This window comes from Chrysemys picta, chromosome 2, assembly GCF_011386835.1.
Source record: "Chrysemys picta bellii isolate R12L10 chromosome 2, ASM1138683v2, whole genome shotgun sequence".
Taxonomy (NCBI): domain Eukaryota; kingdom Metazoa; phylum Chordata; order Testudines; family Emydidae; genus Chrysemys; species Chrysemys picta.
The window spans coordinates 279,750,626-279,775,747 of record NC_088792.1 but is presented as its reverse complement, the minus strand read 5'-3'; the positions used below and the strand labels follow the sequence as shown (position 1 = coordinate 279,775,747).

The window sequence follows — 25,122 nt, the reverse complement described above, 5'->3', positions numbered from 1 at the left end:
ATTTCATCCACCCTGGGAAACGCCTCTGCTTTCGGTGGCCTTCTCCGCGGCCCAAGGGACCCGCTGGGTCATGCCCGGCGCTGGGTGACTCGGATGGTTTAAAGGCGGGAAGGAAGCGGCACCCCCGAGTCGGTTTCCCCCCCCCCAGCGAGGACAGCCAGCTTTCTGGGTATGCTGCCGAAAACTCACAGGCTAACGTCTGAGACTGTCTCGTTCATAGTCGGGCTGGACTTCCAGATATTCTCCGCGAGCATCGGCTACCTCCAGCCCCCTGACTTCAGACTGGCTCTTTCGGCGGGGAGCGGCTGAGGGCAGAAGCCATAAAGCGCCCGGGTTGAATTCTTTAGCTAGGAACAATTAATACAAAGTTGGTGTCCGCAATCCAAGCCGCCGGTGCCCGGTGAGGAGTAGGGGCGTGCTCCCTGCCCAGGGTAGCGCTCCGATCCGCTTGGGGCAGAGGACCTGCACCCACAGACCACCCGCCTGGAGCCGGCCTCCCCGGCCATGGAGCGTGGGTGCCTTGCACCAGCCTTCCCTTGAGGGCTCCTCCCCGCCCGCAACCAGTGGAGAGTGACAGTCCCGGGCAAGCCTCTGCCCCGCCTCCCCGGCACATCTGGCGTGCTCGCCGCTGCGGACACTCCAGCCTTTCCTCCCCCACCCTCTCCAGAAGCGACCCCACTTCCTCCTGGGCGGCAGCTCTCCCCACCCCGGGGCAGCCCGGCCCGAGGTAGCTCTGATGGAGATGCTGGTCCCTCTCCCCCTCCCTCCTCCTCTCCTCCTCCCCTCCCCCTCGCCAGTCTGAGAAGTGCTGAGTAAAGAAACTTGTAGGAGAAGCGGCAGACACCCAACCTCCCCTTGCACCGGGTCTGCCTTGCTGCTGGGTGGCTTCCCCGCCTGGCACCCCCACCCCTATCCCCGTGCCGCTCAGCTTCTCCTCGCCAGCCCTCGAGGACTGGTCCTCCCCCCCCTTCCCAGGACAGTGGGGCTCGTCTCTCTCTCCCCCCCCCAGCCCACTCCTGGAGGCAGCGGGGAGGGAGGCGCTGGTTTGCAGGCGCTAAGGGGGTGCTGTGGATGGCCCTGCGCACTGGGACGGCTTGGTTTGGGCAAGTCCTGCGTAGAGTTTCCCGGCTGCAGGGCACCTGGTCCAGGCGCTCCAGCAGCCTCCTGTGCCTGTCGTCCTCCCAGGAGCCCGAGCAGGGAGGCGGGGAGCAGCCGCCCCGGAGCCTTGGGAGCAGCCGCCGCCGCCCCCTGCAGCTGCCCCCCTGCTGCCTGCAGCTCCCCCCGGCCAGCTGCCGCTGCTGCACCCTGTCGGATCCCCGGACGGCCAGGGGGGGACATGGTCCCCGCACTCGCCCCTTGCTGGCGGCCATGAAGAGGCAGAACGTGCGGACCCTGTCCCTGATCATCTGCACGTTCACCTACCTGCTGGTCGGGGCCGCCGTCTTTGATGCCCTGGAGTCCGACAACGAGATGCGGGAGGAGGAGAAGCTCAAAGCCGAGGAGATCCGGCTCAAAGGGAAGTACAACATCACCAGCGAGGACTACCGGCAGCTGGAGCTGGTCATCATGCAGTCCGAGCCCCACCGGGCCGGGGTCCAGTGGAAATTCGCGGGCTCCTTCTACTTTGCCATCACAGTCATCACGACTATCGGTGAGTGCCCGGCTTGCCTAGCCCCGCACGCTCCCTGGCCTGGGAGTGATGCCAGGCGCTCCCAGAGCTGGGGGGCTGCTGAATGCAAAGAGTTAAACAGGGCAGAAGTCGCTCAGGACCCCTTCCCCTTCCTATCCCTATCCCTATCCCTGTGGTGTGTAGCTAGTGTCTTTCCAGGGGCTTTGAGATGGCCCACCAGTCACCCCGAGGCGCAGCCTTTGTCCTGTTGCACCTGGAGCGTGTGTCTGAAGTTGGGTGAGGGGGTAGAAAGGGGGCTGGCGTTGGCTACCAAGCGAGATTCCTGCTCTCTCTGGGGAAGGGGAGGAGAAGGATAATAGACGCTAAAACTCTGCTCCGGAACCCCAAGGCAGGTGGCTGGGATGTGCAACCCATTCTGCTCTGCAACTCCTGGCGTTGCTACTTACTGTACCCTGGGCACTCCTTCACTTGCAAGCTTCAGAGACTTTGGGGGGGGGGGGGGAAACTCATGCAAAGAGCTATTTGATGATGATGGCAGTGAAGCCTGCATCAGCTAATCATAAGTCTTCATTTAATCATGGGAAAAGTTGTCTCTCTCTGTTTGCAAACTGTGTTGGTAGTGGTGGGTGCTGTGCCAGGAGACGCTGAATACAGTTGTAGTTTCTATCTGTGGCTGTCTTGTTTACTACCCTTATTTTCCAGAAATTTTGTTTTGCAATTGCAGTGACTGGTGCTTGAACAGTGGTGTGGTGTGTCACACCCGAGCCTGCATTTTTTGGGTAAACAATTAAACAAACATAAAGACAATCGCTCGCCCTTATTCATTACCCAACTTCAAAATGAAGTTTCCAGAGACTGTCGAGTGACATTATGTTGACAAAGCTACAGGCTGTCATTTTGCAGTTCTATATTTCACCCCAGTAAAACTGCATGCTCCAAACAAAGTTTTGTTTCCTGAAATAAAAACAAGCAGGCCGACTACTAAAGACTGTAATCTACAGATGAAACTATGTCTTGCACTGTTGCTTTGGCCTGTATAGTGTTTACGTTGTTACTTGTTTTATACTAAATAGGCTGCATTTAATAAGGCAGCTGATATGTCCTTGTCACAGGGCATCTTCCTCTTTAACATCTTGTAGAGATCTGAGAAGGTCACTTCAGCTCAGTGAATGGTTGATAGTGCATTATATTGAACAGGACATGAAAGAGCAGCTTACTGTTGTTAATAAAGACAGACACTATCTTTTGACTGTTTAGGGCTTGTTACAACAAATTTGCACATTACCACCTGAAGATACTGTCAGTTTTCAGCAGAATATCCACTCTCCTTTGAGCTGTCAGGAAAAAGTGTTTACTTACATCTATATTTTGACTTTCTTACCTGGGGCAGCGAATCATTTTCTTTGAAAGATCATCTGACAATGTGAAGCCTACTTCTCTTTATGGAGATGATGAGATTTTTAAGAGATAGTCTCTGCTTTTGTTTATCTCATTGATTAGTTTTTCCCCCACTGCCAGACATCTTTTTATGAATAGAAAACATAAATATTTCATAGGAGGCCATGCAATATACGGTTATTGTGCATGCTCTATAAAGCTAGAACTAGATTCCTGTTTTGTTCAGTGGGATTTCTTCTCCCCAATTTTGCATCTTTTAGTTTTTTATTAGTGCCTATTAAAACATTGAACTATCTTGTCTGTATGGATTATTATATGATTTATATACACGTGTCCGTTTACTTACTGTACTTTGTATGCCTGCTGTAAACAACAGTTAAATATTTTCACAGTCACTAAGCTTTGCTGGTAATGGGTATGAAGGATTGTAAATGAGTTTTTTTTTCCTTAAACAATATTTTGCCTGGAAACAAACTAAAACTTGCTTTTGCTTCCGAAGTTGAGGAAAGTTGGATCAATGTTTTCCTTTGAGATACAATAGAAATGACGTAATGGAAAAACTACAGAAGAGTCCAATTTCTTTTGCTAAAATGAAGGCTGAAGTTTATTAAGTCAACAATGTCAGTTACACGATGCTTAGGTGTTTTCTAAAATGAAGAGTTTAGCTACGTTTAAGAAAATCTTGGACATGTACCCATTTCTCGCATTGGGTACCATTCTTGTCAGTGGGCTGAGGCACTCTGGGAAGTCAGCATTCTTTTAACATTACAATATCTATAGCAGTCGTCAAGGGCTGGAAGAAACAATGCAGTGGAAAGACACAACGTGGAAATACCTTAACAAGTATTTATAAGTATATTGTCTGGCAGGATATGTGATCAATATTCCAAAAGTTTATTAATAAATTAGTTACTATATCGGTCTTACTTTTCTTCTACTCTGTCTTTCACATAATCCATTCAAAACATAAGTTGCCCAGGGATGTTATCTTTTATAACAATTGTCTGTAAAAATTAGAGTGGCTGAAATATTGTGGATACATTACTTGTTCATCCAAAAAGATTAATTGTCCAGTAAAAAGCTTCTCATTTTCAATTTTGGTCTACTTAAAAAGTTCTTGGGCATTGAAAGGAAATACTAAAGCATTTTCCCTCTATGGTATTGTTTCTTATATTGTGCGGAAATATTAACTGTTCAGGTTAATCTTCTGTTGCTGTTCCTGTTTTTATTCTAAACTTGCACACATTGCTTGCATGCACATCTCATTCTTCCTTCAAAACCTTCCAGGTAGAATTCAAGAAGCACATACTGTTTTAACGAAGACGGCCCAGTCATTAAGTGCCCCTGTAAAATTAGTTTTGATGATCACAATGACTGTCAGCCTGGTAGAGACTATTTATTTAGAAAAAGGACCCAAATGAAAGCAAGATTGACTTGTATTTTTGAGCTTCATTTTGAATGTCTACTGTACAAATATGGTGCTGAATGGGACAGCTCCCTGCAGCAAATGTCCTGCAGTATCCACATTTTGCCAAATTTTGACTCCACAATAAAAAGAAACACAACTCATTAGTTCATCTTAAAGATAGATCACTAAAGATCTATTTTAACTGAAGTATAAATAATTAAAAACCTTCCAAGTCAGTTGCAGTAGTAAGATTTAGCCAACTTTTTAATTTCGTATTCTCTAGATCATTTTATTTTTATTGGCTTGCAGTAGTAGTTAGTTGCTGGTCTGCGTAGCTTGTCAATCTCAGTTCTAAATAAAGGAATCTGAGAGTACCAAGTAAATGGAAAGAGGATTTTTATTCTTTACCCAGGAGATCTTCCCAAACTCAGATTACAATATTATTTTACTTCTGTTTTCTAATATCTCTAGCAAGGAATTAGCAAGAGCAAACATCACGATTTTCTGTAACCCTATTCTTAAACTCCAGTGGCAGAATAGAAACATCCTTTTTATTGAAGTTTTTGTCATGTTAGAATTATGAGAAAGTTTTCACATGGTCAAAGGAAGTAATCAGACACTCGTGGCTTTCAACACTTACTGATTTTATTCAGGATTCTTCTCACGTCGTTAATATCAGCTCCCATCCACTTCCAGCTATCAGGCCAAGAGGATGAGAGAGAATGAATGAATCTGGTATTCCTTCCAGCTGTTTATCTTTTAAATGATACACTGTAGTTTATACCATTGAGTAAATTAAGAGTCTGGGTATTACGAATAACAATGCCAACTTTTGAAAAGAAATTCTGGTAACTTGTGACTCCATCTTCTAGGTTTACAGTGGTGAGAAAACTGTTTTTACTTAGGCAGGTGGTGACACTGTCAAAATGTGTTAGTAGTATAGATATGACTCCATCATTTAGGCTTTTAAGGGTGATAGTCATACTTGATTTAACACTACAGAGCCCTAGTAAACACTGAATATTTCTGAAGGCTTGTGTGGATTGTAAAGAACTGAAAGCTGTTTATGTTGCCCTAAAATGAACTAAAGCAATGAACAGATTGAGGATGTTCTTTTTTTGGAAAAAAGAAGTGACTGCATAAAGTAACGAGAGCCGAATGCAGACATGGCATGTGATGTGCAGAGGGAGTCTCAAAAAAGCTGGTTTTCTAGCTTGATGACCTTCTGACTTTTTGAACTCAGTCCACAGCCTACTGTGAGAAGAGATTGAAACACTCTGATCAACAGAGATTTGGTGTTTTTGGAGAAGGCTGTACAGTATCTGCAATACCCAGTAGATGATGCTTCCACTGATAGGGATGCTTTGCAAACAACAGATAGCTGCTTCACAGAGCGTTTGGCCCCAGATTTAAGGAAGTAGCTAAACGCACACTTAAATGCATTTCTGTTCAGGACAGCATTTAAGCTACTTACCCGCTCTATGCCTCAATTTACACATCTGTAAAATGGGCATAATAATACCTACCGCAGAAGGATGGGTAAGCTTTGTTTGCTTAATTTTTGTAAAGTTCATTGAGATCCTTGTATGGAAAGGTCTTGGAAGTGATAGAACACAGAAGTCCATGATTTGGTCAGCCAACGGCTACATCAGCAACTTGCCAGCAGCATGAAGGCCATATCTAACTTAAATAAAGGAGAGCAGATTGGAGCCACTCTCCTCTTTAATACACTCAGCTCAAGATGGAGGGCCACATGCACTTGTGGAACAAATGAGCATAGCTCCTTTGAAGTCAATGAAACTCTGCTAATTCATGCCAGCAGAGATCTGGCCCAGTGTATTAGATTGTGAGACTTGTAGTCTCTGTTGATTGCACCTTCATAACAATGAGGTCAGCCAACTTGCAGAACTCTGTGGATATGATCACATTGTACATGAACATGCAGAGTCAGCCACATTGTAGTATCCATACAACTGTAGAATAGGTATCCATACAACTGTAGAATAGGTATCCATACAACTCCAGGTATCCATACAACTGTAGAATAGGTTCAGTGAATCTTAAAAGGCCTATCTATACTATATTTCCAACTGCATGAAACCATTTAAAAATAGTTTTCTGCTAACGCAGTTGTGCCATCAATGTGGCCAGGTCACAACTTTGTTAACATGTTTTTAGAAACAATTCTTCAGTCTATTAAAAGAAAAATGTTTTTTTCATACTGTCCACACCATGCTACAGTCATGTTAGCAGGACCCATTTTAAAACGGTTTCCGAAGAAGGCTGAAATGTAATTTAGATTGATCTTAAACCATGTTTGCCCAGGATAACTTACCCAAGTTATATATACAATAATAGGCTGCAGTTGGGTTTCTGAAACACCCAAAAGTCCCTTAGCCTTTGGTGATTGTTGTCCCCAGAGCTCCTTGATACAAATCTGAGAAATGGGTGACTAATATTATTATTATTATTTAGCATTTGGCATCCTTTCTCTCTCTCTTCTCCTTGCCTTTCTGTTCCCTTTTAATTTTTCTTCACTTTCTTCCTTTTTCTATTTTTCACAAACTCTGATGCTCCTTGGGATCAGGGTCAGTTCTAGAGGCAGGCAAGCAGGGCAATCAGCCTGGGTGCCATCTTCCAAGGGGCTCCATACCTCTGCAATTTTCCCCCTCTTTCTTTTAATCCACTGATTTGTTGGCTGTGGTTAGGACATCTTTTTCTTGGCTTGGTCACTGGGGATGGGGGGGGGGGTTGTGAAAATGTTTTCTGCCCTGGCCGGCTGGGGCCGTTCCTGCTCAGTAAATTTTTTTTTTCCATGGAGAAAGAAAGCCCAAGATCTTTTAAGTGACACTTTGTTTTTCTCTCTTGTACAGTCTTTGAATATACTTGGTTATTTTTCTATACCCACATCGAGTGTCTGAATTCCTTGTGCACCGTTCCTAGGAATGGCTTATAAGTGTCTGTGTTTGTACACCCATACTTCACTTTGTGTAATAACTACGCAATGCCAAAACAAAATCACGGTATAAATTAAACGGACAAACTACCAAGCCAGTGTAAAGGAAGGAAAAAGAAGGGGAACAAGAGAAGAAGCAGAGGCATTGATGGGGAAGTTAAAAGAAGCAGGGAGGAAGAGAAATACGGGAGGAGGAAAAGAAGCTTAAGAGACAGCTCATTGGTTGATTTAACCAGGGACCCGCTCTTGATCCCATTGAAATTAAAAGCAAAACTTCAGTGATTTCAGTGGGATCAGGGTCAGGACCCTGTGCGTACAGGACTTGAGCCAAAGGAAAGTTATCCAATGGAAAGCCAGCCCTTGACCGAGCCCATTGTTTTTATTTCATCTGATCCTTGCTTCATGCAAGGAACTAAGTGTCTTTAACGCCTACCAAAGGCAATAGGAGTTCAGGGTGCTGGCTCCCTAGAGGAGGAGCTCATATCCTTGTGCTGGGGACCATTGTTTGGTAAACATTGATGGGTGTGATCAATGCTGTATTGGAACACGAATAACAAACATCATATATTACCTTGCATGTTCAAAATGCTCTACAAACATTCAGTAATTAACCCTCACAGCACTTCTGTGGGATTGGTAAATCTTGTAAAAAATCTCCTCAGTTGAGAGCTAGGAAGGTTAAGTGACTTTCCTAAAGTCACACACTGCTTCACTAGCAGAGCCAGGATGGGAACTGGAGATGAGGGGGATCCAAAACCTGTTCTTATGCCTCCAAACCACTGCTGGAGGTGAAAGTGTGAAACTGTCTCATAAATCCACCCGATTTAGGCTTAATCAATTTTTGCCTTTATTTGTACAATTTCAGAGAGAATTATTGTCAGACAAATTTATTGATGCCAGCAAATAATAACAGACATGATGGAATAGGTGAATGGGCCCAAGTTACCACATTCTGGGCACTGGGAAGTTCTTTCACATTCCCTTCATGATGGCTGTTTCCTTCTCTGATCCCTTGGTCGAGTCCTTCAGTCCCATTCCTTCACTTTCTGCATCAGTGTTTTTTCCAATCTGAGCCTTGTTCACTTAGATGTTTTAACCATTTCTACATTACAGATTACTTAATCTTTATCCAGTCGACTTTTAGCACATCACCCCTTGATTTTTTTAAGTATCCCATACATGATGTATGTGCAGACTTCGTTTACCCAACTTCTGCATTTTTCCTGGTGGTTTTGCACTTTTTGGGTCATGTCATTCTATGTCACTCTGTTCCTGAGCCTTCCCAGACAAAGCGTGTTTTATACTGATCATTACACGTTTTGTAGCTCTTATTTACATCTTCCGGCATGACATATTACTCATCTCACCAACAATAACGTCATTTTAAACAAATCACTCATGCCAGGCAAGACTTTGGCTGAAGTGTTACCTTGTCTATACTTGTTCCCTATACATAATTACAATTTATTAAAATCTAGCTAACAGAGCCCTTAACCTTACCATTTAACAGTTCTTCATTTTTATATCTCAATAGCATATTCAGTATGTGTTATCCTACTCTTTCCATTAATCTATTATGGGGTGGAGGCTTGGAAAACATGATGAATCTTTAATGTCAACATTTTTTGTCTCAGTTAAACATATGTTTTCAAAGGCCATTTTCATTCAAAGTCCAGTTTTTTGTTTGTGAATCATTCAAAAAAACCCCAAACCTTTCATTAGAAATTTTCATGGGTTGCATTTTGAGGGATGTCTCAATTTTAGGGCCTTGATATTTAGTTGTTTTTCATGGTACCACACCACCACACAAACTTTCCTAGTTTATATCCAGGTAAATAGTACCTCTCCCGAATGTGGGTATACCAAAGGCATACATTCGTTGTGAGTTCATGATATTATAAACAAGCTTCTCTAACTTGGGTCTCGTGGTTCTGGACAGCAGCAGAATCTATGCATGGAAATACAGCCATATTATATAGAGATGGGCACGTACTATTCTGTTTTATTATTATTTTGGGGAGGGATTTTCAAAAGAAGGCTTAAAGAGCTAGGTACTTTTATTGAAAATCCCAGCCTCTGTTATGATTGTGGTTGGATGAATTATCCGTCTTCCCCCTAATACAAGCTGGCCATCAAGGACATCTGCTGGTGATGCAGAGCTAATCAGTCATAGTCCTCTCTGCTTCTGACGTGAGCCAACAGGTTGCTACTGACTGCAGTACATGTTCACTATACGCAGTAGATCATGGGTGGCACCCTATGCCTATATTACCTGGATCCTAGGACGTCTGGAAATTTAGGGCCTGATTAAAGCCCCCTGAAGCCAGTGAAATACTCCCATTTAGTTCAGTGGGCTTTGCATCAGGTCCTTATTCAACATACATTCCGTGATCCAAGGAGCCACATTCTGTAGCAGCCAAACTCCAAGAGAATTCTCTGAGTGTAAAGCAAATAACAGACATTAAAAGAAGGGAACGCAAGCGATTTATTGACCTGTTGTTATGAGTTCTTGCTGTACAAGTGCAGTTTTCATATGCACTTTTTTCCCCCCAACAAAGAAACATACGTGGTTTGCTGAGGTTGAGCTTATGTTGTCTTTGGAGTTTACAGCTAGGATTAGAGTGAACCTTTTGTCAAGGAGCGAGGGATTAAGCTACATATCCAACTTTCGACAGAGAGAAATCTGCAAGAAGAGCTTTGATGCTTATTTTTGCTGTTGTTTTAAAAAAAAATATTATGCATTCGTTCCCCATTGCCTGACAGTTAACATCCTCTTCTGATCAGCTGAGATAGTGGATTTTTTTTTTTAAAGCTTAATATGCACTTTCTTCCTTTCTGCTTCAGGAAAGAAAACACCCCTCCAAGTTTCTTGGCACTTTTTTTGCAGAATTACATAAACTTTTTTTAATGTCGGGCAGATTGCCACAGGAGGCTTATGCAACGTTCAGTTGGTTAAGGGGTGATAAGCTCACTCTCCATTTTTAACTGCTTGCATTATCGAGATGATGTGGGCATTGCAATGAATGACAACTCCCTGTTAAGGGGCACGTATGTATTTGTTACCTGTTAGCGTGATTAAGAGGGAAAGAATTTTATATTGTCCCGTGAGTTGATTCCTGGATCATACCGAAGCAGCACAACCGAGAAGAGCATCTTGTAGAAGAGCACGCTCACTGTGGGGTTATAGGGATCTGACAGGCAGCAGATGGTCTCTTAGGCTCTGCCATCATTGAAAATGATAGCTCTCTTTGCTACATGCGGCAGTCTCTTTGGAAAGGCGTGTTTTTCCTGAGACTGATAATACACAGAGTGACGAATTAAACCCACAACAGCTAATTGTATAGTACAAGAGGTCAGATCAGGGCAAATGGTGCTGTCCCTCAACCTGCGGAAATTCTTAAAGCTCATATGGAAGGGAAATTGGAGAGAGAAATTCTATTCTCGAGGCAATTGGTGGTGCCAGCAGTTTTCTGTATGTCTCCATTATCCTATTATGAAGACATTTTAGGTCCAGGGGGTGGCATGCTTTATCCCTCCAACCTACCTTCTCTTTTAGCTGTGTCTACCAGCAATGTCCTAGTCCTATGTTTAAGTCATCACAGGCTGTTGCCATGGAAGTTGTGACACAAAGGCAGTATTTTAACAAATCTACAGAGGAGCTTTGCAGTTGTCACTTTGCTGTATGTTATGATGGAAGTTTGCCGGGGCAGCAAGGATAGATTTTGTCTCCTCCTGCTTCAAAAGCACAGCCCTTTACCACCTGAGCCAAAGGAGAATCCCCAGTAGCTGTCAACAGTATGGGATCTGTGGTACACAGGGGAACAGGCCTGATTTAATCCAGAGCAAAACAATGGTGCGTGTAGTAACAATAATTACAACAATTCATGAAAGCTCTGGTTTGGAATTTAAATGAAGTCCGTTGCAGAAACTAGGGACATTGTAGCAGAATTTAAATAAATAAATAAATAAATTAAATAAATTTATGGAGATATCCCATCTCCTAGAACTGGAAGGGACCTTGAAAGGTCATCGAGTCCAGCCCCCTGCCTTCACTAGCAGGACCAAGTACTGATTTTGCCCCAGATCCCTAAGTGGCCCCCTCAAGGATTGAACTCACAACCCTGGGTTTAGCAGGCCAATGCTCAAACCACTGAGCTATCCCTCCCCCAGTGTTGGGGAATACATAAGGCTATGAATATAAAGCTACTGTATCTGAAATACTATAGGACTCTCCATGAAGTAGTGATAGTTGACCTTCTTAGTTTTGGAAGTTTGCATCAGGGAAGAACCTCGAAGTCTCAGTACTTCTCTGATGTTGCTCTGAACTATCCAAACATCTTGTGAATATGCTTACTTGTGAGATTTCTGGTACTTCCTGCTTCTACTTGTGTAGGTATGTCCTTTCAGTGGTATTTGGGCTCTAAAAATAAGGCACATAAATGTTAATCAACTATGTCTGAACCCAAAAGAAGCTCAGTTTGGGTTTGATTTGAGTTAGGGGCAAGGTTTTGCAGAGGAGAGATTCTTATTGTATCTGAAAGGGGTTGCCCATCTCTCACATCCAACACTCTTCTTGAAAATACATGAACCACTGTGCACCTTGCTACAGATCGTACCAAAGGTGGATTTTCTCTGGGAGGTTTTTAGCTTCTGCACCTTTGAACAATTATTGTTAAAATGAGATAAAGCTCATTTCAGGCAACAAATAGTTGAAACAATAAGTTCTCCTTCCTTCTGCAAGAGACACATTTTGGCTTTGAATTCATGTCCAGGAACTGCTTACAGGCAGCTGAGGGTAGAATTTGACCAAAATACTTCTGAAGATGTGTTCACTGATGTCTTGGGGAATCTGAGTTGTACACATGTGCATGTGCACGCATACAAACATACACACACAGCCTCCCTTCCCATGTTGCTTTGTGTGGTAAGAGATATCACAAAAAAGGAGGGAGATGGTAACTTTATCAGGGAATACCTGTCCAGTATCAGTTTCCGAATTTCCTTGTAGCGCCTTTGGTCTGCACACATGTGAGCATCTGGCCTTGGAAAGCAAAGGGCTTAAGTACATGAATTGCTCTTAAGACCGATCATGACTGGTAATAAAAGGGCTATTATTTAAAGGGTACTTTCCAAAACAATTAGGGCTTCACTACCAATGCATTTGCCTTAATGACCACACTACGCCAGTCAGAGGAAACAACATTAGCTGATACCTACTTATGTAGGCCAACAGAGGCAAATTAGCTATATTACAAGCCAGCTCCTGAATGCACTGCACAACTCAGGGGCTATTTTAATGCTTGAGAAGCAATAGCTAGAGATGATTTCTAATGGCTGCTTTCTTTTTTTCTTCACAAACACCCACCCCAATGTGGCTTTTCATTTAAGATGCACAGCTCCTCTACTTTCTAGTAGCTAACACTCTGTGGGCCATATTGATCCCTGGTCTAACTCCTTCAGGGGTTAATTTGACCCTACTGTTGTAATATCCTCCTTGCAAATGCACCAGAGCCCGTTTATAACCCGTGAAATAACTTCACTCACTCTCAGTAAAGGCGCACTGTGCTCCAAATTGGCTTTGAGCAGCTCCTGTTGTACTTAGGAAGAAGCTGGTGTTTTGATGAAGTATTTACTCTTAACCACTAGTAAGTGTACTAGTATTTCAGCCTTTTATGATGAGTTCTTAGGCTCGCCCACCTTATCTTAACAATGAGTTTCTGTGGTAGATCTTTCTAGTACATCATTCTCTTCCAGTTAGGCATTTGCTAGCCTACAATGGAGTTGGGGTGTTTACCACCTGTGAGCATGTGGTTTTGAATGGTTCAGTCAACCTCATGTATTAGAGCAGTCACAGTTGACTGGAAGGTAGCAGGTATTGGTTGGCACAGCTGCCATCTGAAGGCTAGAATTTGGGTGTCCCCGTGTGTCTGGGTAAAAGAGAGGGGCAGGGATGGAGCCCTTCCTTTCCCTGAGTAAGTAAGGTGTACATTTTTAATGGTGAGCATCAGTAACCATTGGAACAATTTGCCAAGGGTCGTGGTGGATTCTCCATCATTGACCATTCTTAAATCCAGATTGGATGTTTGTCTAAAAGATCTGCTCTAGGAATTCTTTTGGGGAAGTTCTATGGCCTGTGTTCTCCAGGAGGTCAGACTAGAGGATCACAATGGTCCGTTCTGGCTTTGGAATCTATGAATCCTCACCAGCACAGAGGGAGACAAAGGCCAGGGCTTGTGGTCCATTAGCAGAAAGCATGAGGATAACTCAGCCAGACTGCACCCCCGCATCCAAAGTAGAAATGGCCTGGTAGGTTATGCCGCCCTGCTTCTCTTCCACTAGAAGCTGGAGGCTGGCTGTTTGAGAAGTGCTCACTTTCACAGGATGTAGCTGTCGGCCTTCGTAATTCTGCAGTTCCAGTGCGCCTGGAAGCATACTGCCTGCTTTTGTCCTCTGCATGCAGTGCTTCAGTACCTGCTGCTTAGGTGCTTCATTTCTCCATCCCCCTCCTGCAACGTGCAACAGCCAGAATACAGCCCTTGGTCTGGTAAAATGCTGCTGCTGTCCAGAAGAATGTTGAATTACTATTCAAAAGTAACCAGTTCCTCTTGCCCAGGAAGGAATCAGAGTGTTTTTAAAGTATGTCTCAAAAATGTGGTTATGTAGATTTTTCTCCCCCTGCGTGGTTTTTTTATGTAGATGGAGGGGTACCATTGTGTTAACAAGTCATGTGCTTGTTTGGAATTGATCAGTTAAGGGACTGGGACTCTGGGCACTATATGCTAAATATCTATTTCATCTTTGGATAGATGTACAAGGGCTTCCTTTGGCGTTAATACAATACAGGTGCAAAAGAGCTCAGCCCATTGGATGCATATTGGGGTTTGGGCTCTTTTGAAAATCTGGCCTTAGATGTCAGCATGGGAGCTGCTGAGTGCTGGGGCATTTTACAGACATCAATGTGGGTTGGTCAGGGAAGATGCATGGCACCCACATCTTTAAGAACACAGGTTTGTTCAGAAAGCTGCAAGCAGGGACTTTCTTTCCAGAATGCAAAATAACCATTGAAATGTTGAAATGCCAATAGTGATCCTGGGAGAGCCAGCCTACCCCTTGCTCCCAGGGCTTATGAAGCCATACACCGGACACCTGGACAGCAGGAAGGAGCAGTTCAACAACAGGCTAAGCAGGTGCAGAATGGTGGTGGAATGTGCCTTTGGCCGTTTAAAGGGTCGCTGGTGTAGTTTGCTTACTAGGTTAGACATTAGTGAAAGCAATATCCCCATTGTTATCGCTGCCTGCTGTGTGGTCCATAATATCTGTGAGGCAAAGGGTGAGAAGTTTCCACAGGAGTGGGGCTTGGAGGTGGATAGGCTGTTTGCTAATTTTGAGCAGACAGATACCAAGGCAATAAGAAGAGCGCAGCATGGATCACTACATCTCAAGAAGGCTTTGAAAACCCAATTTAGTAATGACCCACAGTAATGTGCGCAGCTTCTTGAGTTGTGCCTTCCCATTCCGTGAACCTTGCTGTGCCTGCTGGGTTTCTGTCTCCAGAAAATCCCCTCTGTTTCCTCAGTTTTCCTGTACCTCCCCTTCCCCCTCTTCTCCCATGATGTGAAGTAATAAAGATTATTTAATTCTCAGGACCTAGAGTTTTATTGCACAAACATATTGGAAGTGAAAGGTCAGAAAAAGGATGCAACCTTGGACCGTCAGTAGAATAAAATTTGGAGGGGAAAAACACAGTGATCTTGTCTTTTAAATACAGTGGGCTTGGCAGTCAAAGATCATTGTATGTGCACTTTTATTGCTAGTAGCCTCCCCCAGTGTTGAGTGGAAGGAATATAGCTTTCCCCTGCTCATCTCCTGGAATGTTTGGGAGAGGAGGAGGATGGTGATACAGGAATGCCATTCTTCAGGGGCTGCAGAGGGAGTCTAGCCTCAAGGTGTTTCTCCTGAAGGTCAACAAGATGCTTCAACATGTCTGTTTGTTCCTTCAGAATCCTCAGCATCTGCTGCTGCATGCCACACTCATTCTCCTGGGCTTCTCTCCTGCTCCCAATGTCCATGGCCAGTTTTCAGAGAGAGAAATCCTCCGTGCTCTCTGCTTGGTGTCAGCTGTCCCAGAGGTGTTCATAAGCTCATTAAACATGTCATCAAATGTTCTCTTTCACCTTCTTCTAATCTGGGAAAGCCTCTCCACTGGCGTGGAGGATGAGCTGACGGCCACACTTTCAGCTATAAGACATGGAAAGCACAAAGCAAGCATGGTCAGTGCATACCCAAGGGAAAGAATCTGTTCAAGAGTGGCTGAGATTAAGTGTACTCTCAAATTAGTTTCTATGCCTTCTTCTCAAGGCACTATGAGATCCTGAGCTTGCGATGGAATTGACTTATCGATTAGTCCCACCACCAAATGCTAGCTTCTACTTACATGTCTCAGCCCAGTATAATGTCTTTTATCCTCTTTGCTTCCATTCCTATGCCTCTCTGTCCCCTCGCCCCCTTCCATCAACCAGAAGGAGTGGACTAGAGTCATCCGTCCCCTCTTGATGAAAAGAAGGGGGTCTGATATACTAGGTCAGATTCTGATCTTGGTTACCTCATTGTAAATCCAGCCCAACTCCACTTATCTCTGTGGAGTAACTCTGAATTGACACTGTGGTATATGAGTTCAGAATCTGACGTACTGACCCTAAATTTTGAAGACAACCCCCCTCTGAATTTTACAGTATCAGTACCGGCTCCTGCAGCAAATGGGAGGTTAGGGAGCTGTCTGCAATGACTAGAAAATGTTCCCAGACAGAGTTTTATTAAAAACAAAAAAAAAATATTCTGTAAACAACAAAATCGATACAGTTCCATATAATTAATTAAAAATGGTCTTTCTCTACATCTCACTCTGTGCAGTTTTCAGCACTGTGGTGAATGCAGAATTCCAGGGGCCTTGCTACAGAATTTAGGGCCAGTATGTAATAAGCAGGACCTTGGACAGAGGATTTGAGAGAGGGAGAGGCTAGAGACCAGAACATGCTTTTTCTCCCAAAGGGCATTCATGGAACAATGCATGTTGACCAGCCCCACACAAAGAAACTGGAAAGCAATAGTGTTGGCATGAATATAACTCTAAACGGCATATAGTGTTATGGACTAATACCCTTGAACTAGCTCTTCAACAGTTGGTGTTTCCTGTGTCATCGCCACTTCAGTGGAGTCACTCCTGATTTATACTGGTGTGCGAACAGAATCCAGGTCAGAATGTCCAGGAGAGGATGGGCTTCTAGTTCTTTGCATTCTAAAAGTTTGGTGTTCCTGAGCTGTTATTCTGCTTGGAGGGTTCCCTTGCAATCCTTGTGGTGCCGTGAGCAAACCCCCTTTCCCCTCCCATATATATTTCACTCCTCTCCTCTCTCACTCTCCATGCCTTCCATCTCCGCCATTGCTGTTCTAGGCATGGGAGACTTCCAGAAAAATTTGTCCAAGTCGACCCTCTATCAACCAGAGGGATTAGTTGTGGATGGAAGCAAGGTACTCCCTTCCCTTTCCTCCCTTTTCCATGGGCATCAACGCCGTTGTCAGTTCAGGGAGCAAGAGAGTCTCCTGTTGGCCCTTCAATGCTGATTAACACAGTGCTAACTAACACAGAGAGCCTGCTACAAAACTTCTCCATGGAAGTTATGTTAGAGTTAAAAGAAAATACCGGTCCATTGGCACTGAACCATATAGGGTATGTAAGTAATATGGATCAAACTTGTGGGCCCGTCCATGGTCTCCTTGGAATGGCGAGTCTTGCTTACATGCACAATGGTGTGTTGATCACGAAATTGGACGTTCTCAAGGGATTTTCCTGCACCACATATTGACAGGGACTTTGAAGACATGGGTGTCTTTCTACTCTGGAGGACTGAGCATAAATTCTCTACTAGGATCAGGTGGATCAACAATTAGAATCATTCACTCAGTTGATTCTCTGAGACTGAAAGCGGTGGGCTGTGGTGGTTTTCAGTCCTTTTAGTTTTCTGTATGTGTAGGTACCAAGGCATGATAGGGGAGGCCAGAGCAGCTTTTCTTAGTGTTATTAAAACAACATACATATTCTTTTATACAAAATCTTTTAATATGACTTGCTCCATTTGTTTCTCTTACAAGTTGGGGTAGGAACTTTGGTAGGCCCACAGTCTTTAATCTTCAAGGGGAGAGAGAGGGTTTTTGTCTCCTCTCCCCTGCCCTTCATCTCCCAGCTGCTGCAGTCCTTGATGTAAGTTCTGCGGCTCAGAGTGCCTGAGGCACGAATAAAACTTAGGCAACTAGACTCCACCTCCATAGAGCCTGTGCTCAGAAAGAGCGGCTAAGAGGGAAGGTGCTGCATGCAGGGTGCTTCCGATTCCCATCTCACTTACATCAGTGTAAATCAATTGACCTCAGGGGAGTGACTCCAGATTTACACCAGTGGGAGAACAGTATAAAGCCCAGTGGGTCAGAGGGGCAGCTATTTGTGGGTATCTTCCATGACCATGCACAAGGAAACACTGGGAGGGAGAGACTTCATTGGTTTCAAGGCTCTTTGATCTTTTCTCTGCTCCTAATGGGGTGTCCGTTTGTAATGTCACCTCACTTTGATTCCGTCTATTGATTTACAGGAAAGAGTCTGACGGGCAGACCTTAGTCTGAACAGCATCCCAAGTGTGGGTTCCCTCCAGATCCTCTCCCCAACTGCAAACAGATTTCCCCACCCCCCTGCACATAGAATTGCTTCCTCCAGCTGCCAAGCACAGTCATAGGCTGCGGTGATGTACACAGCCAGCTGGTTAACCTGGAGCCCAACAAGCTGAGGGCCAAGACTTGAGATCCTTGGTTAGGCAAACTCCCACTAACTTCATTTGGTGGCAAAGCTCATGGAGTAAGAGGGACGCTGGGCTGTTCTGGAGGAATGGCCTAGTAGTAGCTGGAGCACAGACGCAGGAACCCTGGGTTCAGTTCTTGGCTCAGCCAGAGGCTTCCTGGGTGACCTTGGGCAACTCACTTCATTTCTCTTTCGCGGTTCCCCATGTGTGGCTGACACTTCAGAGATATATTCTGAGGTGCTTAGATACTGTGGTAATGGGAACAAGATGAGTTTCTGGACAGAGAGGGAGGGAGGAGGGTAGCACATGTAGCTGTGTAACTTATGGTTTTGCTTTCTACGTACTGCACCGTTAACGTCTGATAGGCGTCTGTGCAAGGCCAATGGCTGTTATCGGAGGCAGAGCTGTTGCAGCATGTTCCAGAGGGGAAAGACACTATGTGCTCTGTCTTGAGGATGTTAAGAGCTCCACACAAGAAGCCATTTGCATTGCACAACAACAAGTTTTATTGGTCCTTCAAAACCTATGAAGAAAGCTGCCTGTTCTTGAGTGCCATCCGCTAGCACTATATCCATATCTAATTACATACAGACAGATATGTCTTTGTTGGAGATCACTCCTGTAACGGAGGAGTCGTCACTTCCATTCTTCCTTATGTTGTTGTTTCCCTTAAGCTAATATAAAAGTCATTCAAGGCTGGACCAATGGACCTTAGCACTGGGGAATGAAAAGTCAGCTTAAAGACATCTTTGCCACCCTGGACTGGTATTAGGTGTTTCTTGGCAGGACAAGAAAATCTGGCCCTGTGTATTTTGGTTACAGAAAAGTTTCATTACACCGAAAGATGAAATAAAACCAAAAGCAAATACAGCAAAGTGCTTTGAGCAGGAGACAGCGTGAAGTAGTAAACGTGCCAATGCAGTCCTGCCTCTGTTAGTTGTACAGAGAAGCAATGCGAATTTGAGACTGATAGAGCTTTGTTGCCTAGTTTTTCTTTTGAAAGTGTTATAGATTCCAGTAAATTCTAAACGTAGTGGGATTTTCCAGCTGTCACTCGTAGTGATTTGTTGTTTACGTGGATCTGTTGTTATTATTATATGTAGTATTGCCCAAAGAGCCCCATCAGAATTGGGCCCCATTATGCTAGGCACTCTACGTAAAGCAAGACATAGGGAAGCATTTCAAAAGCTTGACTTAGGAACCCAAGTCCCATTTAAAAAACAAGCGACTTTGGCCCCAGATCCTCAGATATTTAGGCGTCTAACTCCCATTCCACTGACTTTCAATAAGACATAAGCTCCTAAGTGCAAAAGTCACCTTTGAAAACTGGACTTAGACTCCTAAATCACTTAGGAACTTTGGAAAGTGTTATCCTAAGACCCAGCCTTGAAGGACTTACAATCTCTTTTGAAATGAGACAAGAGTGTGTGTTAAAAAGGATGGGAAAGGGAAGCGAGCACAAGGGGAATGATAATAAGTTCATGTCATTACATAGGCTACTTGGTTCCAAATCATTTGAAAGGTGTTTTTTTTTTTTGTTACTTAAATATGTAAATATATGAAATCAGCTCTCCCTCACTGCCACTGACCCTCGTCATCACTGGCTGGCAGGCAGATATCTTGTATGTGTCGCAGTAGGGGTGGGCATTGAGGAGGGATTTGAAGAAGAGGGCAAACTTTGTTGCTGTCCAGTTTCGCTGACATCAGTGGAATAACAGCAGCAGAGTTTTTAGGCTGGAGACGGTAGTGTAGCCATACAGATTAAGTCACGAAGGTCTATGGTGCATAAGGAGCTGTGGGAAAGAACGCGTGGAGACATTTGTGGGAGAAGCAGACCAACGGGCATTGACCGCTGGCATCATTGGCAAAGCAGGTGGGGCAATGGGTTACCTGATCAGAGACAAGACGGAGGCGGAACCACGTAAGATGTTGAAGGTGATGACAAGGAGCTTGAGGGAAATGAGGGAGCCAGGCGAGGGATTTCAAATGGGGAGAGAAAGGTGATATTCTTAAGGTGACAGGTAAGGAAGATGATTTTCACTCCTCTGTTTTTACTTTTGGAAAAATATTTCCTACTGGTGTTCATATGTTAGGGTGCCCAGATAGCAAGTGTGTAAAATTGGGACAGGGAGTGGGGGAGGGTACTAGGTGCCTATATAAGACAAAGCCCAGAATATTGGGACTGTCCCTGTAAAATCGGGACATCTGGACACCTTATTGTTGATGCCAGTAGGCCTAGTGAACCAAAGTTCTTCCATGTTTAAACTCTAATCGGCCTCAAAAGCCAAGGGCAGAAATTGGAATGTGTAAACAGCCAGTTATAAGTTACAACTCCCCTTATACCAGGTACCAAGTAGTAATAATGAGGCCTGTATGTTTATAGCTGGAGAGGAGATAATAAATCAAGGGGAAACAGGACCAGATAACGGTTCAGGGAGAAGTTGCTAACGAGCTAGACTCAGAGCCGCTAAAATGATTTAACTGCTTAAATGTATAAACATGCCTTCGGTAGAGAGGGGAGGGGGAAGAAAGGGAGGGGTGGGGGGGTAGAAAGGGGAGAAGAGGGCGGGGCTTAGTTGTAAAATGTATAAGAAGAGAAAACTGTTTTTGCTGGTGTGCTTGATCTGAGACTTGCCTGTCTTCTTGCACCTCTTTGAGATCTCAAATAAACTCTGTTTGCTTCTCCACCTGGTGTGTTTATTGGTGCAAAGCACACTGGGCAACGAACCCCGCTGTTGCTGTCCTCGGGCCTCTGTGCCGGCAACATTATCATATGTCAGCCTTTGCTTGTGCCCATTCATGTGGCTGGAATGATCAGAATGGAAGTAATTTCTTTGATTTTCTTTGATGTTTTCCATGGTAAGTGAGGATTTCACACCTGAGTGCCATTGCCTGCAGGTGTAGAATATCACCACTTGTGGGAGTGTCAGTTAGAACCAATTATTACTTGTTTGACCTGTATTAAAATGCCTGTAGGACTAGTACTTGCACAATGGAGATTTTTCTTCTTTGCATGCTTCTGATGTGCGAAGTTCTCTGCTTTAGGGATCTGGATGCAGTGCTCATTCAGAGAGTCTTAGAGGGTCACAATTATTTTTCAAGCACCCAGAGGTGTGTGTACCTGTAGACTTACAAGACCAGTGCATGGTTCCCTGCCCCAAAGAGGTAACAGACTAATTACAACATGACCCAACAGGCGAGGGTCATAAACAGACAAGGTGTGGGGAAGGGAATGGAAAGGACACACATGACTAAGAGAGGAGGGATGTGGTTATTCAATAAGGCAAATGTACATGCTGATGGTCATTTATTGACCTGTTTATGCCCTCCACCTCTCGTTTGTAGGCAAGATGGTGGAGGTGAGTTTTTAGGAGGCACTGAATGTGGACCATAGGTGCTGACTCTGTGGGTGCTCCAGGGCTGGAGCACTCACGGGGAAAAATTGGTGGGTGCTCTGCACCCACTGGCAGCTCCCCACCCCAGCTCACCTCCACTCCGCCTCCATCTCCTCCCCTGAGCGTGCTGCGGCTCCGCTTCTCGCCCTAGTTCCCAGTGCTTGCCGCTGCAAAACAGCTGATTCATGGTGGCAAGCGCTGGGAGGGAGGAAGGGAGGAGGGGGAACGCGACGTGCTCAGGGAAGAGGAGGGGCCAGGGTGGGGATTTGGGGAAGGGGTCCAATAGGGGCAGAGAGGGGGCGGAATTGGGGCCGGGACTTTGGGGAAGGGTTTGGGATGGGGGCTGGGCGGAGCCGGGGTGGAGCACCCACCGGTGCCTGGAAAAGTTGGCGTCTATGATGTGGACTAATGAACAGACTTGTGCTGGGGGAGGGTGTGTTGTAAGTGTAAGGGGCAGAGACATAGGTGAGCCAAAGACTCTCTCTGCACTAGGAAGATTAAAACCCATCATCCTCCAGGAGTGGAGGTAATAGTGGAAGATGCAGTGTGGACAGGGCACAGGCATTTATGCCCAAGTATTCTACACTAGACTTGATTTTCCTATCAAACTTCCCACTGTTGCTGGTGTAACCCACACACCTCCTGGGTGTGCTGTTCTGTCCCATCTAGTGGCATTGAAACTGCTTAGGGAGAGTTAATGAGTCTGCTCTACAGCCTTGGCTAAGAGGCAGTTGGCTTTTAGCTCATGCGGTAGAAGCTCATGCACTAAGCTCCAGGAGGCCCCAGGTTTGATCCTGCCCACCGACGACCGGGATCCATTGGTGTTACAGTGGCACCAGTGCAGCTCCATGGGTGGCAGAATACTGTTGACAGAGTACTGGAGCTTTAGGTGACTTGGTAGTTAAAACTCTGATGGCTGATCTACAATATTGCTTCTACCATCGTTACTAGTGATGGAGCTATATTGGTGATACCAACAGTAGGAAATATTAGAAAGACAATCCTCTCTCAGAACAGGGTAAGATGACATGGTAATAAAAGCATCGGAGTTATATACTGTGAGCATCCTCTCCTGCAACCATTGCAGGAGCTGCACAGGGGGTGAATTATGGGTTCTAATATTCCTAGCCAAGGCCAAATGCTGCTCCTAGACCTTAGCTAGAGTTGTGGGCACTCAGAAATTTGGGTGTTTTAAGTTGGGCACCCAAAAATGGAAGCACCCAAATGCAGAGGGCACTTTTAAAAACACATGGCCTAAATGTATTGGTCTTCAGGTTCTTTGTTGGTAAAGTGGGGATACTGATACTTATATTCTCCGCAGTGGGCTTTGAGATCTCTGCATTAAAACGCGTTCTACACTAGAGTAATAAAAACAACCATAGAGTGGTTGCTTTTTTTCCTTGTGAGATAAAGAGAACAGAATGTCCCCCCGCCCCTCATTGAAAGGAGCTACCCCAATCCCTCCTCATGACAAGATTGTACTGAATAAGAATTTCCAGGTTAGTACACGGCCCAGCCCCAAACAGTATGGGGCTCAGTTGCTGTCATTACCGAGTCAAAGCTAAGGCAGCCTTGCTGCTTGCTTCAGGGATTGCGTATGTGGAGCACGTTTCGGTAGTGCTCTGAGTTAACAATTTTCCTTCCTCCACACTGCCAGTCATTGGATTTTCTTCATTTTAGTGATTAATTGCTCAAAATACTCCTGTGCCTGGTCTGCAAGAGTACAATTTCTGAGCTGTGTTTCATTTGAACTTGCAGTGAAAATGCAAGAGAATTTGGGGGAGTATGCACACCCACATGTCGCAAGGTAGAGATGGTTGCCAAAAGGACACACAGTAAAAGAACAGTTAGTTCTTAAACAAGGGTATAATCTAATAAACCGAAAGGAGAAAATTATATATTGGAATATTTAGTTCCTCCCCCCCCCCAACATGTTCACGCCATGACTAAAGCGTCTATTAAGTATATATAGGCATCTGTGCTTCTAAGAAAGGGAGTGTGTGTGATTGTTTGGGAATCTCTGTGGAATGAGTTGGAGGCTGTCACTCCAGTTCCTAGTGACTTGGTCTCCATATCAAAATCCACTGTATTACCAAAAAAACACTGTCCTGGCTGGCACGAATCTGTGCATCTCATCCTCAAATGGTGCCCCGTCTTGGCAACTTCAGTAAAGCGGCTGTGGTTTGAATGAGGACGGAAAATGGGTTACTCTCTCATCCTGCACAGTGGTGCATGCAGGTCAGGGTTAAGTAAGACATATTGGTTAGGATGGGGTTCTCAACCTTTTCTATACTGTGACCCCGAGTTACAACTGAGGAAAAATTCCAGGGCACCTCCATGCATAGTTTCATGACCCTCAACCCATCTAGCTATATACAGAGGCAGAGGGTGGTCATAAGTTCTCTGGGAGTTGGGACCCAGGTTGAAAGCCCATACATCACTGCTGCCCATGGTCTAGCTGTTCTGAGGATGCCTGCTGCCAACACCAACAATCTGGTACCATTTACATGCCCTACATTCACTTTCAAAAGTTATCACAAATGTTATTGGGTGTAAACCTATTTGATTTTGCTAAGCATTGATGTATTTGGCTGTGTAACGGTCGGACGGTGTGCCTCCAATGGCCCTTCCTGCTGAAAACAGCTCTCTTCTTTCCAAATGCTTTTACCCCGGCTTGACTTAAGAACTCAGATGAAATGTTAATTGCTTTACCAGCAACATTGTTGCAAAGCAAAAATACCAGGCTGACAAGCAAGGAACCATGCGGTCTGATGCTGATAAGAGAGAACAGTCTATGTAAGTCCATGAAAAGTCAATGGCTCCCAATGATGCTAGGACAAATTCAAAAGCTGAAGGAAAATCACTCAGTAATCAAGTACCTTTTTGGTTGCCTTTGTTTGGAGCTAGCAGGGGTGACTGGCATCTCAGGCTGTGTTAACTTCTGCATTGTCTTGCCAGAGGCTGCTGGCTGGCTTAATGCAGCCTTTCGGCATCCTTTTATTGCAAATGGCTAGGTAGAATGAAAATGCAAATGACAGGAAAGGGATCGGCCTTTTGGGGGATGGATGAGTTACAGGGTGTCAGTAGCAGGATATACTATGTGTGTGTATGTTACTTCTCCTCCCAGGTGTGGACATGGCCGCCACATCTCCCTGTAAGCAGGATCAGAGCCACCTTCCATTCATGCCCATGGGATTTAACCATATAATATGCTGATAGTGTCAAATATCACTCCCAGATGGTAGGTTCAGATTTGAAGGAGATGAAGGTGGAGCCCAAGGCCCTGGGACTCCTTCCCAAGGATGTTGGGAGGAGTTCAACCATTGCCATGTTCAAGACCTGCCCCTTTCAACAGGGAACAAAACACATGGCTTTGGGAGTCCCACTGGGCCAGGACTCAGGAGTTGTGAGTTCAATTCTCAGATCTGCTGCAGTTTCCCTGACACTGGGTAAATTACAGAATCTCAATTTGTCTTAGTTCTCCATCTGTC

General features: G+C 44.8%; 1 protein-coding gene across 1 annotated transcript in view; it reads left to right on the top strand.

Annotated features, from left to right (window-relative positions):
- Positions 1 to 830: 830 nt before the first annotated feature.
- The window catches only part of KCNK9 (potassium two pore domain channel subfamily K member 9), a 122,169-nt gene continuing 97,877 nt past the window's right edge, over positions 831 to 25,122 (top strand). The window contains exon 1 of the mRNA XM_005291040.4: positions 831 to 1,651. Coding sequence (XP_005291097.2) covers positions 1,072 to 1,651 — 580 coding nt within the window. The 5' untranslated portion in view covers positions 831 to 1,071. The remainder of the gene's footprint in view (positions 1,652 to 25,122) is intronic.